The sequence below is a fragment of the Melospiza georgiana genome, chromosome 13, assembly GCF_028018845.1.
Source record: "Melospiza georgiana isolate bMelGeo1 chromosome 13, bMelGeo1.pri, whole genome shotgun sequence".
NCBI classification, from domain to species: domain Eukaryota; kingdom Metazoa; phylum Chordata; class Aves; order Passeriformes; family Passerellidae; genus Melospiza; species Melospiza georgiana.
Window position 1 is genome coordinate 17,322,653 of NC_080442.1, and position 15,840 is coordinate 17,338,492.

Genomic DNA, 15,840 nt, shown 5'->3' on the forward strand with positions numbered 1-15,840 from the left:
TTGGCTCATCTGGTTCTGCATCATGCAATCACATGAGTTAGCAATATCTGATGATAACCTGCAGATCCTCTCAGATCTGGATGTGTTGTGACTCCCCACTGTTGATGTTATCTTGGGAACTCTCAGCTTTAAAGGTCAAAGGAGAAAGCGGAAGAGTGGAGAGTTCCAGTGGGAGGATTAGAGGGGTTATGGAGAGGGTCTCTTTGTACCTTGGCCCCTGGAGTAAATCCTCACTGCTTCACCAGGAGAAGTGTACAAGGAGTCTGCCTTTTCTCACCCACTTGTGACTTGCACAGTCATTTCTGGAATCCAGCTGTGTGGATGTGGTTCCTGAAGATGCCAGTGAACTTTGGTGTGGGAATGGGAAGGTGGTACTGCAGAATCAGTTTAAGGGATGGTTTATAAACAGTTTTATACAAGACTGTGAGGGTTACACCCATTTTCAGCCAAGATGCAGAACCTGAAAAAGATGGATTTATATATCCATATACACCCAGCTATAGCTGTGTCCTGTTCTGAGTGACCTTATTAAAGACTGTGGGCATTAGCACTGCAACAGCCCAGTTTTGGTGAGCAGGGCCTGTGTCAGACAGGTGTATGATAATGCTGTGCTGGGGAAGCAGGTGGCACATATGATTAAAGTAGCAGATTTCATCTGTCACTGCCTAAATTTGCAGTTTCAAGAGTGCTGTTAAATACTTGGCAGCTGCTGGGGAAGTGACAGAAGTGACTGGACTACTTTTCCTCAGTCTTTGCTTGGCTGCAGAGTGTGACCTTTTCTTTCTGACGCACATGTCCTGCTCATCCCCTCCTTGGGGCCCTTGTGGTACATTGTGTCTGGGGTTCAACCTTGAGGAGGTGGAAAGCTGAAACCAGTGGGATACCATAAAACTGAGTTATCAGGTACTGCATCTTGTCTTGATTACTCAGCACCTAAACTCACTCACCTGTCTTGCTGTTTCTCTGTTCCTAGATGGAGATTAGCATGTGGGGTTTAATTTATAAAACACTGTGTGGTTTGGGCCAGGCCTGGGAAAGTGATGGCTCTTTCCCAGGAAATGACCCTGGAGTCCCTTTTGGTGAAAATGCTGGCATCCTGTAGGCTGTGGGGGAACATTTAACAGATGAGCAATGTATTGATCTTTTTAGAGTGGTCTCTTTGGTTGGGCCTGTGAGAATTATGCTGGGCTGGATTGAATTTCAAGTAATTCCAAATACTGCAAATCTCTTTTTGCTGATGATGGAGTTTGGGCTTTGTAGTGAGGTTAGCTATCCTGCTGGATTGGTTGCTGAAATATTTTAATAAAATACTACTGATGTCCTTTTCATAATGTATTACTATTAGTTACTAAACATGTCTAGATATCTCTGTGTCTAAAAATCCTTCATTATCTTTTAATCCTTTCTAATATTTGCTCAAACTATAATATTTTCACCTGGGTATTTTAGCCCAGTTAAACTTATTCCCACAGATGCTAAACTTGTACATTTAACTTCAACTTTTTGAATTTAGACATGGAAAGCACTATGTGCCTCACTCTAATTGTGGTAATTTGTATTACCTCATTGTTGTTTTGACAAAACCTTAAGAATGTGAGGCAGCTGTTTTCTGAATTGTTCATGGATCATGCTTGTGTTTGCCTTTATCATGCAATCATTTTATTATAAATATTTTTTGTTTCTTTTCTTCTCTAGATTTAAACTTTCTGACTCCAATCTCACTACCCAAAAGCCTCTTGGAACTGCTGCACTGTCCCTTGGGACACTGCCACCGCTGCAGCCAGCCTATGTTTACCATTGTCTACCCAAAGCTCTTTCCCTTGAGGGAAACTCCAATGGCAGGATTGCATCAAGGGTAATTATACAGGAAATTACACTGGGGTTTCATCTAGGAAGAAAAACACCTTATGGAACAAAGCATATTCTTAAGGATATTTTTTTTAAACTTAGCATTTCAGATCTAAAGTCCCTAGCCTGTGATTGCATGTATATGTTGACAAATATTTTATTCATGAGTCAACCAAAATATTTCTGTTAGACTCTTAAAAGGGTCTTCAGATATGCTTGTCTCAGCCTGGTGTAAGACAGGAAGGGGTTTGGATAGGATGGGATTGAGCTGTTTGTGGTAGTGCAGCACATGCCTGGCAGCTCTGTGCCCTGGGAAGGAAGTGGTACCTAACACCAGTAATTGCCCTGATGGTCTCTGGCTTCAGATTGCCACCTCCAAACAAAAAGTGCTGCAGGATCAAGATGGAAAAAAACTCTAAAGCTAGAGCTTAATTAAAATGTTCTGCAGTAAAATACTCTTGTTTTAATTTCCACACTAATTAACTGAGATATGCTGTAGAAGCATTCTGCATAGGAACATACATTTTGTAGCAATACATGTTTTTAATAATACTTCAGTTTTATGGTTGTAGCAGTTGTGAGAGTGTCTACAAGATTCACAAGTCAAGTGCACAAGCCCACACAGACTTGCTGGCCTACTGGACAGTACAGTCATAGAAGGGACTCAAAATAGGGATATGGTTCAGGGAATGTTGCCTTCATGTAGATAAAGATATAAAATACCTTTAAGGTGAGTCCTGATTGCTTTGCAGTGATTCTTTCCCTAATCCTTATTAGTCTGAGTGGATACTGTAGCCTTCCATGAGCCATAATATCAATGAATCCAGTTTCTGCAGTGGAAAAGCATCATCTGAGGAATTTCAGCTTGTGCTATTTGAAAGGTAATAAAGAGAGTTTAAAGCTTAGTCACTTGGAGTTAAACAAGAAAAGGTGATGTTAGATTCTTGTTAGAGAATTCAAGTCAAGCCATTAATTACAAAGCATATACCTAAAGTATAAGTTCCTGTCTAATGCAGGAACACCACTTAGTTCCTGGTCTCTGGAAATCCATTGATTTGATAGTGGATTTGATCTTCCATTAAAAGAAGCTTTTCCATGGGAAGATCATCAATAAAAGAGAAGAGACTAATGGGTGGTTCAGGTTGATGGTACCTGTTTTACACAGCTGTATCCCAGCCTGTTTTGCTGTGAGTTTGTAACATGAGAAGCATCTGATTTGTAAGCAATTCAGCTTTATGAAATGAAACAACTTAGGTATGCCAAATCTGGGCAGCAGCCAGAGGGCTGCATAAATGCTATTTTGGAAAAGCCATCTTTCTTAGAAAGATCTGATTGCAGAGATTGCACACTTCAATTTGCCCCTCAGTTACACTTCAGTCATATGTCGAAATTCAGTGGATTTCATGTTGAGTGAAATAATTAACTTCCATATTACAGTCATAATACTCTTAGTCATGTTATAATCATGCTATAAAGAATCTCTTTCAAACATTCAACAGTGTCATTTTCTAAGAAAATGATGGAAAACTACTGGCTAGTCACTAAATCCATCTATTATCCTGAATAATTCAACAATGTGAGAGTTTGGACTACTTTGTAATTAATTGCTAAGCATTGCTCATTGTAGAAGATACAGTTACAAGATGATAGACATTATCAGTAGACACCTTTAGGAATTATAAAATTTAAGACTCCACAAAAACATACTTTAGAGCTGTTTTGGGAGAACACTATATTAACATTCAAAAATGTAATAATTAAAAATACGTATTTCTGCATGGTTTTCACTTGTTTCAAAAATAGTTATCATTTCTTCCCTTAGACAAGAATGTACTGTGTTCTGCAAAATGCCTTTAATGAATCCAATCTTAAGTAGCTGACATTTGATGCAAATCCACAGAAAATGAGATCTAAACAGGGCAGCCTGTCATCCTTATCTCTGTAGCTTGTGCACTTGACGTGGTAAGATTATGTGGAATTGTGGAGGTGTGATAGCTGGTTTAGAAAGATGTGAAGGACAGGGTTTCTGTTCTAAACAGCTTCAAGTGACCATGAAAACACACAGGGTAGGATCCTGGGCATTTGAACAGCACTGATTAGCACATGCCACACCCATGCCAGTAAACTCCTGCCTGGATTTCCGTATCACATTCTGTATCTTCTTAGAGGGAAGGAGAGTTACGTGTTGGACTGGATTTCTGTAGCTGAAGAAGCACAGATGCCATGAGCACTGGGTAAAGTGTGATTTCTGGGTTAGTGAAGAACAGATCTGAACATTTTGAAGGCAGATATCTCAGTCCCTGGCAGGCTGGAGCAGGAGCAGGGTCACTGTGAGGCTCGGATCACACTTGCACAGTGCCATCCCTGCTGCACTGCGTGGCACGGTGTGACAGCACTGCCTGTCACTCATCCTTTCTGAAGATCTGCTTGTTCACTCTGCTAACCAGGGAGGACACTGCCCTTCAGTCATGTCATGCCTACAAGCAGTAATTTAAGAAACACACGAGCAGGGCCGAGGCTGCCCAGCTATTTTCCTGTCAGCTGCTAAACCTGCTGGCTGTGACACTCAGGCACACCCTGCTCAGAGAGAAAAACCACACACTGCTGCTCTAAACCCAGTGCATAAGAAACCAGGAAGGTTTTGAGAACCCCTACAGTGTTTCCCTGCCTTGGTGTCAGGCACTCAGAGACAGCAGATGAACCTGTGCTTTTTCTGGGCTGTGGAGATGGGCTAATCTTGTATTTTACAAACCAGCACGTTGTCTGTGTGGAATGCAGCCAGGAGCTTTAATCTTTACTGACAACTGTTCCCCCCCCCCCCCTCCTTTTGTTGTTTTTTTTCTTCTAGGAGGACAACTGTTAGTTTTGTGGCATACTGCTGCTCCACCCAGTGTCTGCAGACTTTTGACCTACTGAGTTGATAAACATTTCAACCTCCTCAGGAGTGGTGCCAGTGTAAAGCTGCGTTCGATGCCGTGTCCCTGTGGTACTGGAATACCGTGTGTGCTTGTGCCAAAGCAGCAGAAGTGCCCAGTCAGGAACACTCTGAGGCACTTAAATCCTGCCCTATCAAATCTGGATGAACTGCAGGAACTTTTCAGAAGTGTAAATACCGAGCTTTTAAAAGTATTAATTTCTTTCTCCTCCAAGGCAGCACACAAACCAAACACATTCACAGGCTCTGACTTCAGGATTTCCAGTATTTTTCAAATGTGCCTGATTTCAGGTTGACCCATTGCATCATTTGAGGCAGTTGCATTCCTCTAACTGCAAAAAGAAAAGTTCAGTTATGGCAAACAAATTTTCACTTATTCATCCCTATCCTCTTCCCCTGTACAGCTGCAATCAGGTGTATTGCTGTAAGCCTGCAGAAACCTTTGATGGATCCCAGTGACTTTTCCATAGAATTCAGCCTTACTTTCTCTCTCTCATCTTAATGTTTACTGCAGCAGAGTTATCCCAGTTGTATACCAAGTCTTTGACAGTTCTCTGTGGTATTTAAATCCACATGCTAAAAGCAGATCTTTCTTTCTAGTATCATTAAATACCACAGTTATTTAATGGGAGTAACTAGGATATGTCTGGAGACTGAAGATCCTGTTTCAGTGAAGGCTGGTACTGATGCCTACACTAAGGACTCTTGCTCCAGCATGTTTGAGGGTGTGTTGTCTTTATTTTCATTGCTTTATTTTTAGAAATAGTTCTCCTTTTGTTCCATGAAATTCTTCAGGAAGAAGACAACTTTAAGTATCAATTTCCCTTGGAAAAAATCCAACTAGTAATATGATAGTAAACCTTTATATTTATTGTATTTTTACAGTTGCAGGCTATAGATCTGCAAAGAGCCGGTCTTGATCTTTTTCTAGATTCAGCATTTGGCTGTTTTATCCAAGTGTGTCAGTGGATTGTGTGCCTTGGAGAAGGCTGGAAGTCCAGGAGCAGGTGTGTATCTCCATGCACAGGTATATTTGCACACATGGATACCTGCACAGAAGGGCTGGGACATTTGTTTTCATACATTAATGGCAGATTTGGTGCAAATTGCCACTCACTATCATATTTGTGGGAATCTCTTTTTGTTACATCTTGTTTATTTTAAATAAAGAATGAAGGATGGAAAAAAGGCCCAAAATGCCTACGTGACTAAACATTTTGATTTTATACTAAAACAGTTTATACATGATCGGCCCCTTTTGATTTCTTTTTGAATATATAATATTTTTTAAATATAATTTGTTCTTTTTTTTTTTTACTTTCTATTTCTTAGGTATAAACCACTTGTTGATTTAGCACAGTGTGCTGCTGTGTGCAGTAGGTAGTTACAAGCTGAAATAGATATGAATGAAACAGTTTGTTATAAAAATGGCAAGATAAAGAGACTTATTTGGTAGTGTATTAGCATATGTTGTGGTGAGGTGTGCGTACTTTGAAGGCAGGAGGCATTAAAATGTTTTCCTGTTGCCAAAGAAGCATTTGTTCCCTCTGCAGGCTTCCTGGCATCTCTTCAATAAATAGAGTATCTTAAGAGCTTAAAAGAGTACCAAAAAGGCAGTTTTGAGGGTGGAATTTTTAGGTTGTGCATGTAACTTGTAAAAATCTTTCCTGGTTTTATTGGGTTGGTTTTAGAGAGTTGAATTAGCATTAAGAAATGTAGAACTTAATCATTCAGGAATGCAAGTATCATCTACTGCTTAAGAATTGTGAAACTTTCTAAAATAAATCCCATTTATTGAATCTGCTTTGCAGTAGGGGAAAGAGCCATCTCCAAGCAGCCTTGGTGCTTTTGGATTTCTGTCTGTGTCGTTTCCCAGGTTTGTTTCCATGTTGGAATCCCAGCAGGCCCAGCCACCCCACAGGGTTCACTGCTGAGGCAGCAAAATCCACCTTCAGCTTTATCCTTTTCCTTCAGTACCTCAGAGCTGAGATGTAAACTGCCCATGTACAATTATATCTGTATCAGAAATGTGCAAGTGAAGAACAAAATCCACTTTTGTAAAAACAGATGATAAAAGCTATGGTAGTGTTACAGATGTTAATTTTTATACAATACTCTGATCAGGATTTTTCAGTATTAATTTTTACTGTGGCTTCCTCTGTCTTTGAAGGAGATGTTTTCTTGGAAGTTTTGTCCTCTTTTTATAGCAAGTTGTAGACTTGAAATCACAGTTTATATCTGAATTCAGTCTGTAAATACTATTTTGGAGTTAAATCTGGCTGTGATCACCTAAAAGACATCAGCATTTGTTTTATTAGGAGTCAAGAAGAGTGAAGCTATATTTTATTATTATAACTATTTATTTTTTTTTCTTCTTCCCATAATCTAATTATTTCTTATTGAGTCTGCATCAGTCTCTTTATTATTGTCTCCAAGTGCAGTTCAGAAGAAACTTAGCCTGTTCTATAAGCAGGATGAATCTTAACTAACACTTTAATAGATGATATTTCAAGAATGGAATGTTCAATAAATAAATGACTTAAACATGCAATTGAAGCTGAAATGTCATACCCTATTTTTATAAAACAAAGAAGGGGAAAGCCAATATATAGACTGAGAATGCAGCTTAAGTTCATGTTTGATGTTTTGGGGTTTTTTTGTATGAACAGTGTTTGTATTCATCTGTATCTTTGGGTGATATTCTTCTAGATTAAAATAACTCCATTCTCACTTGTCCAAATTTTTCTAAAGTTGTTCTGCTGTAAGAGTATTTCATAACCAGCAAGCATGAGCGCCAGCTATGCAAATTGCAGAGAGGGATTTTGTTGCTGATTGAACTGTGCATCACTGGTTTTTCAAGATGCCACAGTGCTTGGACTTCTCTGTAGTTGGTTTGTTTCTGGGTAATTTTTGATTTCTTGCTCTGATTTGTCAGGTTAGCTCCCACCTAGGTAATTTTTTCTGTGTACTGCAAAACATCAGGTGCCAGATTTTGAAAACAATTACCATCTAAAAAGTTTTTTTTTTGTTGTTAACAGTAGATCTTAATTCTTCACTTAGGGTGGAAGCAGGAAAAGTTTTTTGATTTCTTTTTTCTCAAGGCATTACAAAGAGAAAGGTGCAGGAGAGGGATGAGATAAAAATAAGTCTTTAACCCATTGATACTGCTATAAAATTTTTCTAAGTAAGGATTAACTACAATTATAATTAGGGATCACAGCCATAACTTTTGTTTAAGTTGTGATAGTAAGCACCATGTTAATAAAATTCCAACCCTATATAGAGGTAGCTTTTGGTTCTGCCATGAAGGAAATGGCGGAATCTCTGGCTTTGTTTAAAAATCCTTCTGAGGGTTTTTGCCATGGACACTGTTACATTCAGAGCGCAGTTCCTGGGAACCTTCCTCATCATCTCTCAGAGGATCAGAAATGCCCTTTCCTGTGCAAAGAGCAAGGTCTAATATAAAGAAATGTGTATTTTTCTGTTTTGATGCTTCTCCTGAGCTCTTACCACGGTTCATTACCAGCCTTCTATTTACTTGGTTGTGGTGAGGTTGAGATGTTGCTCTGAGCAGAGCAGTGCTGTTTATTGCCAAGTTGGCTTCAATTCCTGCAGATTGAATTCTGCTGAATCCCTTTTTCTGGCATTGAGGGGAGCACAGGACTGTTCTAACACCCGTGTGGGAGCAGCGTGTCAGGTTCTACTGACAGCACAGCCCAGCTGAAGCCTGCAGTGACAAACCCGTCACTAGAGAGGACAACTGGCTTTTGAAGGCCACTCTGGCCCACCACAATACCACTGATAACAGAAGAATTTTTGCCCTGATGTCAGTGGATGATGGGTCAAGTTCTAGTTGATGAGAGGGAGGAATGTGTGTTGCCATCTTTGTATTTCTTGCAAAAACTGGGATGACACTAGAATCCATGGCTGCTGCTGTGTCTGCAGCTGCACTTCCATAATTCCAAGATGTGACTATCTTTGCCTCTTACCTCCCTCTTAATACTACTCATGTTGTTGCAAAATGTTATGGTTAACTTGTGATAGAAGAGGCTGAATAAATTGAATCCAGAGTTTTTATTACTTTTTTGTATTACAGATCTATTTTGTAGGAGACCGAAGGTCTGGTGGAAAGAAATGGCAATGTTCATGTGAAGTCTTCATTGCTTTTGCTTTTATGTGCCCTTTTTTGGATTATAACTTGAACTCTGTTTGCAGCTGAGTTCATTCTGTGTCTGTGGAAAGCACATGTGCATTGCTTTCTTGCTCTGTATTAACCAAATGTCACTTAGTGTGAAGGTGAGCTTGCTAGATGGTTTCTTTAAAGTTAGTGGTGCGAATTATTGTATGTGCTTGTTAATAAACTATATTTTTGGATAGAATTACCATTCATTAAAATTAACTAAATTCTTGCTCCTGGGACTATTAAGCTATGTTAGAATGTAGCATTTAATTTACATTTCAGTTCATTTGCATGGTAATTAGCTAATAAGTCTCTTGTCCCAAGGCTGAAGAGGTGGGGTGAAGACACTAAAAGCACTCCCAAGCCCAAAACACCACTTCAATTCATTTAATCCCTTTGTCTCAGACAATGTAGTTCATCAGATCTTGCGTAATAGGAGCAAAACCCATATGGAAACGTTACTTCAGACCCTTCCATGGATTGATCAAAAGGAAAATAAGTTTCTGTAGGGCTGTACTGCCACCCTGACGGTCCAGAGATGAGGCTGTGGCTCATGGATTCCTTACTAAGCAGCATTCAGCAGCTTTTTTTCCTCATTTAACAGATATCATGGGAACAAGGCTGCCAAAAATAAGTAGAAATTAAGCATCTGTTTTTCCAGTTGTTTCACTCCTTGCTATGCAGCATTTTGCTTCAGTCAAAGCTGCTGCTCTCCGTGTTGTGATGAGTTCTTTGAGCTGGATGCTGCCTGGATTTCTGCGAGTGTGTTGGGTGAATACTCAGTATCCATTCTCCAGTGAGACCTGTGGTGCCCAAGGTCACTCAGATCAGTTGTAAACCTTGCAGTTTTAGGTGCTGTCCAGATTTCCCTGAAGCCTGTTTGGTAGTTAGTTTACAATTATTTGCCTTTTTTGTATTTTACAAATGACAAGGTAACTTTTCCTGCCCTTGCAATGGAGGTAACCTCTGTTTGCCTGGCAGCAGGAGAAGATTGTGAGTCCCTTAATAAATGGGAGAACAACCCTTAACCTATAACTTTTACCAGCCACTGATGTGTCCCTTATGAATTAGAAAGAAAGAAACGGGAGAGCTTAACATCCTTTTCCTTTGCAATTAAAAGTACTTGGCATAAATGCAAGCTAAGTGGAAACTTCAGTGAGTGAATAATGCTATTGTATGCAGGAAATGAGAGGAGCTGAGATCTCACTTGGAAAGGCACTGGATGTTTTGTGACTTCTAAGCCAAGATTTAGGGCTGTTCTGTGTGGTGACATTTTGAAAACTTGAATGCCAGGTTAAACCCACTGCATCTGTGTCCCCCAACTTCAGCAACAGTTTAATGTTGCAGTAGAACCCTCTCTGTCCTGCACTGAAGAACCCCACCAATCATCCCTCTAGCTGGCTCAGGACTATCAGATTTCTGTCTGCTGCTTCAGCAAGAAAGAAAGCAGGAGTTGACCATATGCTTTTTTTATCTTTTCACATTTTAAATAATAAACGTCAGGCTCTTTCAGCACCCATTGTGCCCTTCAGGCACCTCCTGCTCCCAGGCAAAGACCTTGACACATCTGTGAGAGATCTCGAGTCTCAAGAACAGTTCTGTTGCTGGAGGTGCTGAAGTGATTTGCCTTTCTGATGATGCCTTCCAAGTGGCAATCAAGGGCTAATTTCTCAAGTACCCTGATGCTCTTTTGTATGTTCATGAGGAATGTAAATATTGACTGGCTCTTTCTGCCAGAGAAAGCTGCCACTGTGGAGCCCTGTCCTGGTGCTAAATATGACTACAGCCACGTGCTGAGGACTGGCCATGAAATCAGAGTGTGCTGAGCTGGGAGGGACCCATCAGCATCATCCAAATCCTGGCCCTGCCACAGGACACCCCAAGGTGTTCTGCTGTCATTTGCTGTGAACCTCACCAAGTTATTAGGAGGGTTAATCTTTTTTCTCAAGATCAGTTGAGAAAGCTCTCTTGTAATGAAAAATGCAATACTGTGTTTGTTTATTGATCAGCACTATGAATGCTCTCTAAGTGCACTATTATAACAGCAAATCAAGCTATTTGATTAAGAAAGCAAAAAAATGCGTTGTTAAATCCCATTTTGGTGCACATAGGGTCCACTGGGAACACTAACATTTTGTTTAGGAATGAGAAAGAGAGCTCATAATTCATCACAAAATGCAGGTATGGTCTAAAGATGCTGATGACATTGCCCGGATCTCGCGAAAAAATAAATTTAAGAAGATGACCAGTGTTCCTTCTAGGGATAAATATCAACTACTTGTATCAAATATGCCCCATTTTGGTTTTTTTGTGTTTTGAATTCCTAAAATTCGGCACTTGTAGCTATCATTTAAATCTTACTAGGTTTCCTTTGTACTACAGAGGTCTAACCATTGATTTTTATTGTTCAAGCCATTAGAAGAATCAAGCTGAATACTGTTAGATCAGTTTGTGATAACTGTGATTGCTTTGCTGGCACTGAAGTTCCAAAGCAGTCTGAGCATGGCCTTGAATTTGGCTGCCTTTGATTTTACTGTGTCTCTGTTGGCTCTCCAGTTTCATTTTGCAAAAAGCTGAATCAATGGAGATGATACATGAAGAGAAGAATTACCAAGAAAAACAGCTTTAACTTTCTTCAGAAAGCCTGGCTTGGAATAGGGCTGGCAAGGTCTCCTATATGAATTCCAGGTAAATGCTCCATTTAAAGCAGGATAAAAAACAGTGGGTTGTAGGCAGTAGAGAACCCCATGTCTAAAAGTACCAAGATTAATTATTCCCTATATTCACACCTTACTGTTCTATATCTTTGTTTCTATAAAAACTGAGTAACTGCCCAATAGGGAGTTTAGTTGTGTCTTACATCTTTGTAGAATTAAGATTGATTTTATACTTCTGACACGCTCATTACTCTTCACAGTGTAATGCCTCTTCTGTTTCTCTGCCTGTATAGTTGTAAATAATAGCCCTTGTTTCCTCCCTCAGTCCTCACTCCTGACCAGAAAATGTTGTTCTGCTTTCTGGTTGGAAAACAGACTCTGTTATGACCAATATTAGAGCAGTTTGTTACCTGCACAGTGACACAGGTTTGTGCTCCACCAGAGACACCACCTAATCACATTTCTGTACAATTACCTGGATCACAAATATGTGTTCTGTTCTGGCTGCAGATGAACTGAGGGATATCTAACTTGAATTAATGTATATTAAATCAGTATTTTGTATCAGGTTTTTAGATCTAGCAGTATCTAATCCTGGCTGTTAAGCCTCCATGATGAAACATGGGGGCTCAAATGTCTCCAGTAGCTCGGTCTAGACTGTAGCCAAATTTCTGTCTGATCCCTATAAAGATACTTTGGAGAAGGTTTGAATTGAAAACCTCTATTTAATTATCTCCTTTTTCCCTCCTCCCTCCAGGAGGCTCAGATGGTGCAGGAACTGATACCTGCTAGCTAGAAATGTCTTTCCAGGTCAGTGTTGTGCCAGCTGTGCTCCCCGCCGCGCCGTGTCGCGCTGGCTGCCCGCCCTGCCCAGCTCCTGCTCGCTGGCCCCGAGCTGCCAAGATGGAAAATATTGATTCCAGTCCATCTCATTGAAGTATTATCATGAGGTGTTCACAGACATGCTGGGACTGGTCTTTTACTTACAGGAACATTTATCCAGGGGGATCTGGTGTGTTATGTAGCAAGGAACTGCAAGAGGCAGAATGAATTTACTGTTTTCACTTACAGTCAGTAGCCTGAGACCTTACTGTGGCTTTAGCTATTCTTGATTAATTTCATATGTGGATGCTCCTATTCCAGAATAAAAGTGCCTTGTTACGAAAGAATTTAATTCCTTTAATTTCATTTGGGAATAAATATATCCACACACCTGGTATTTAAATCTGAGAAAACTATTTCTTTATAAATTTACACCCTGTTCTGTTTTGGATCAGATCTTGTGTGTAGCTAAATCCTTCTATTTATTTAACAAGATCTGATTTATTGCTCAAAATTCTTTCTTTTGGGAAGTACCTGGTTGGAAAATAAAAGTTCTGCTTGCAAGGATAAGACTGGGTGGAGAGGGGGCAAATGAAAAATTGTGAAAACAACTGGTTTGGAAGCACTGCATTGGAAAACATTGTTACATGTCAGGTCTTATTCTGCTGTTTTATTCTGAAACATCTGGCTTTTGACACTTAAAAAAAACCTATTTTGATGTTTTTCAAATTGAGAAATACAGCTTTGAAACATGGCATGGAATATTTATGTTTCCTGCCATGAAAATGTCTTTTATGTCTCCATCATTCTATTTTCTGGTGCAAACACAGCTGGCAGGAATGGTTTGGACCGACTTTGCTCTGCCTGGGTGTTAAGGTAAGAAGCTGCCCTCACAAGTCACTGTCTGTCACAGCCCTCCTTGCTGGATGTGGTTTGAGTTCCATGGGCACATCCCAAGGTCTTGGCACCGCAATTTGCTCCATGTCCTGTGTGAAGCTGGTGAGGGAGGAACTGGTGAGGAAATGTTTTACTCTCTGACAGTGTCCTCAGGCCTGCTGAGTGGCACAGTGGTGATGGGGACATGTTCCCCTTGTTGTCTGTGTCCCAGTGTGACATTCTGCTCTGGTGCAGGGCTTTACTTTAAAGCTTTCTGTGTGTTAGCTGCTTGGATCTGGCTCAGCTGCCAGAGGGGTCCTGCTGTCACGGGAAGGATGTGCCTGTGCACAGTGCAGCATGTGCACTCTGGATGCATAAGCACAGGGGAGAGCTTTCCTAAAGATGTATTACTAAGCTGTTTAAGATTTAATGCTTTCTCGAAGTTCAGACTGGTGTAAAGGAAGGCTTAAGCAGCTTAATGGGTTAAAATGATCCCTGACTGTGTCCTTCAGACGGTTTAGAGACCCTGCAGCAAGCCAAGCGGGCCACCTGTTCCTCTCCCAGACAAACAGGTTCCCCCCCCTTGACCTTTATTCTGCCACCCTTCAGTTTTGCCTGGCCTGGCTCCATGTGTGGAGTGATTGTTCTGAAGTTTGTCATTGTTTAAAATGCCACTTGCCAGAGTTTAATGTGCACAGCTGCAACCTGAGCCATCGCCGCGTGTTAATAAGGCTAAAACCATTGGACTGACACCAAAAGATCTGCTTGCACTTGGCATGTCATAAATTAATATCATTCTTACCTGCCAGGGATGATTCACTGCTGGCTCAAAGCGTATTTAAACTTTGGAGGGTGCCAACAAACTGGGCGGTGGTTTGACCTGCCACGTGGCCCGGGACTGCTGCTTTCCCTGCCTCCGCCTCGCCGCCGCTGCTGCAGCGTGTGGGGAAACAGAAGCTCTTTATGGCCTTATGAGAGCTCGTGTTTGTGTGCCGCCCTGGCCCTCCTGCCCCCATCTGCCAAAGGGCTGGCCTGTTTGTGGGAACATCTCACTGCCTTTCCAGTTCCTGCCTGGACTGCTGCTGGCTTTGGGAGCGGTCCTGGGGGTTAATGCTTCACTGGACCGTGGCCTCTTTTTGCAGCAGTTCCAGAAGGCTCTCATCCCACTGACCCTGCCTATCCTAGGCAGGCAGGTTGTGCCAGCATCCCAGAAACTGCAGATAAATTCCATGTTAGAGGAGCACACTTGACCAGCTAACAGCTCAGAGCAGGTGGGTTAAGCTGGTGCCCAGGGTAGGGAGCCTTGGAGGCGGGAAGGGATGGCCCCATGGGAACGGGGAGATCGGATTGCAGGGTTATATGCCAGAGGTTGAACGTGCTCCCCGGAGCTCAGACTCTGGGGCTCCAGTGTCACAGCAAGTGCCCAGCAGGGAGGTGCTGCTCTGTCCTCAGGGATGTGCTGAGGGCCAGCAGTGCTGCTCTGTTTGTCCAAGTGCTTCCCAGCTCCATCCAGGAGACTGCAGTGCTGCCCTGAGCTGTTGCAGGGCAGGGACACAGAGGGGATGGGAAGGGATGGGAGACAGTTAAAGACATTTTGCCCTTTCTCCTTAAAGTCCATGGATGGGGAGAAGGTGGGTGTCTCTGGTGGTCTGGGGAGCTGTTCATATATCTTTATATAATGACTTGGGATTTATCTCCTCACACTTTTCCCTCAGGGCTAATGTGTTCCTCATAAAATACTGTGAAGGCATAATAAGGTCCTTCAGCTAAAACTGCTCTTTGGTTTTCCATGGTGTCCCCATTGCCTATTTACTTTGGCTCATCCAAATCATTTGTTAAATACCAGGTTTGCATAAGCAGTCCTGTGTGGACTTGGGACCCCTTAAGCCTCGCTGTGGACATTAGGAGGGATAGAAACAACCTCCATATCTGTCTGTGATGTGTTTCAGTCTGGAAATCCCAAGTGCTGCAAGGAACAGGGTGTAACCATGATCTGGTTAGGGGTAATTATGGTTGGCAGTGCCAGGAGCAGCCTGCAGCCCTCCTCATGTTCCCCACCACAACTGCACACAGCCTGGCAGCCTAACCCTGATGGAACTATTGCATTATCCTCACCACTGAATCCACTGGCCTTTGTTTTCCTTTCCAGCAGGGAAAAAAATAAATTATAAATTGTCTACTATGTGTAGGTGAATAATGAGGAATCCTGGAAAGGGGTCATCCTATCCAGCAGGACAGACAGGAGACCCAGTTTACCTAATGACACGGTTGTGGTCGCCTCCTGAAGCACGTTCAGCGCCAGAGCAGAGGTTAGACAGTGTCTAGGACAAGGATTGCAGCTCTCCTCTGCTCAGCTTGCAGACACGTGGTGACTGAGCTGCATAAAGGCTCATGCTGTCTATATTTTATTTTGTGGGTAGTGCGGGCTGTTGGTTTTATTATTTTCTCTTTATGCAAGGCTGACAGGGAGCGTAGAGCTGGTTGCTGGGCAGTGGGGATTGCAGTTGGTAATAAAGGTCTGT

The 15,840-nt window shown here is 41.7% G+C and overlaps 1 protein-coding gene across 9 annotated transcripts in view; it reads left to right on the plus strand.

Annotated features, from left to right (window-relative positions):
* The window catches only part of LRRC28 (leucine rich repeat containing 28), a 52,017-nt gene extending 42,607 nt beyond the window's left edge, over window positions 1-9,410 (plus strand). For all 9 annotated transcript variants that reach the window (XM_058033302.1, XM_058033301.1, XM_058033304.1 and 6 more), the window contains 2 exons: window positions 1,696-1,855; window positions 4,697-9,410. In XM_058033302.1, the coding sequence (XP_057889285.1) occupies window positions 1,696-1,855; window positions 4,697-4,769 (233 nt within the window). In that variant the 3' untranslated portion in view covers window positions 4,770-9,410. The remainder of the gene's footprint in view (window positions 1-1,695; window positions 1,856-4,696) is intronic.
* The last annotated feature ends 6,430 nt before the right edge of the window (window positions 9,411-15,840 follow it).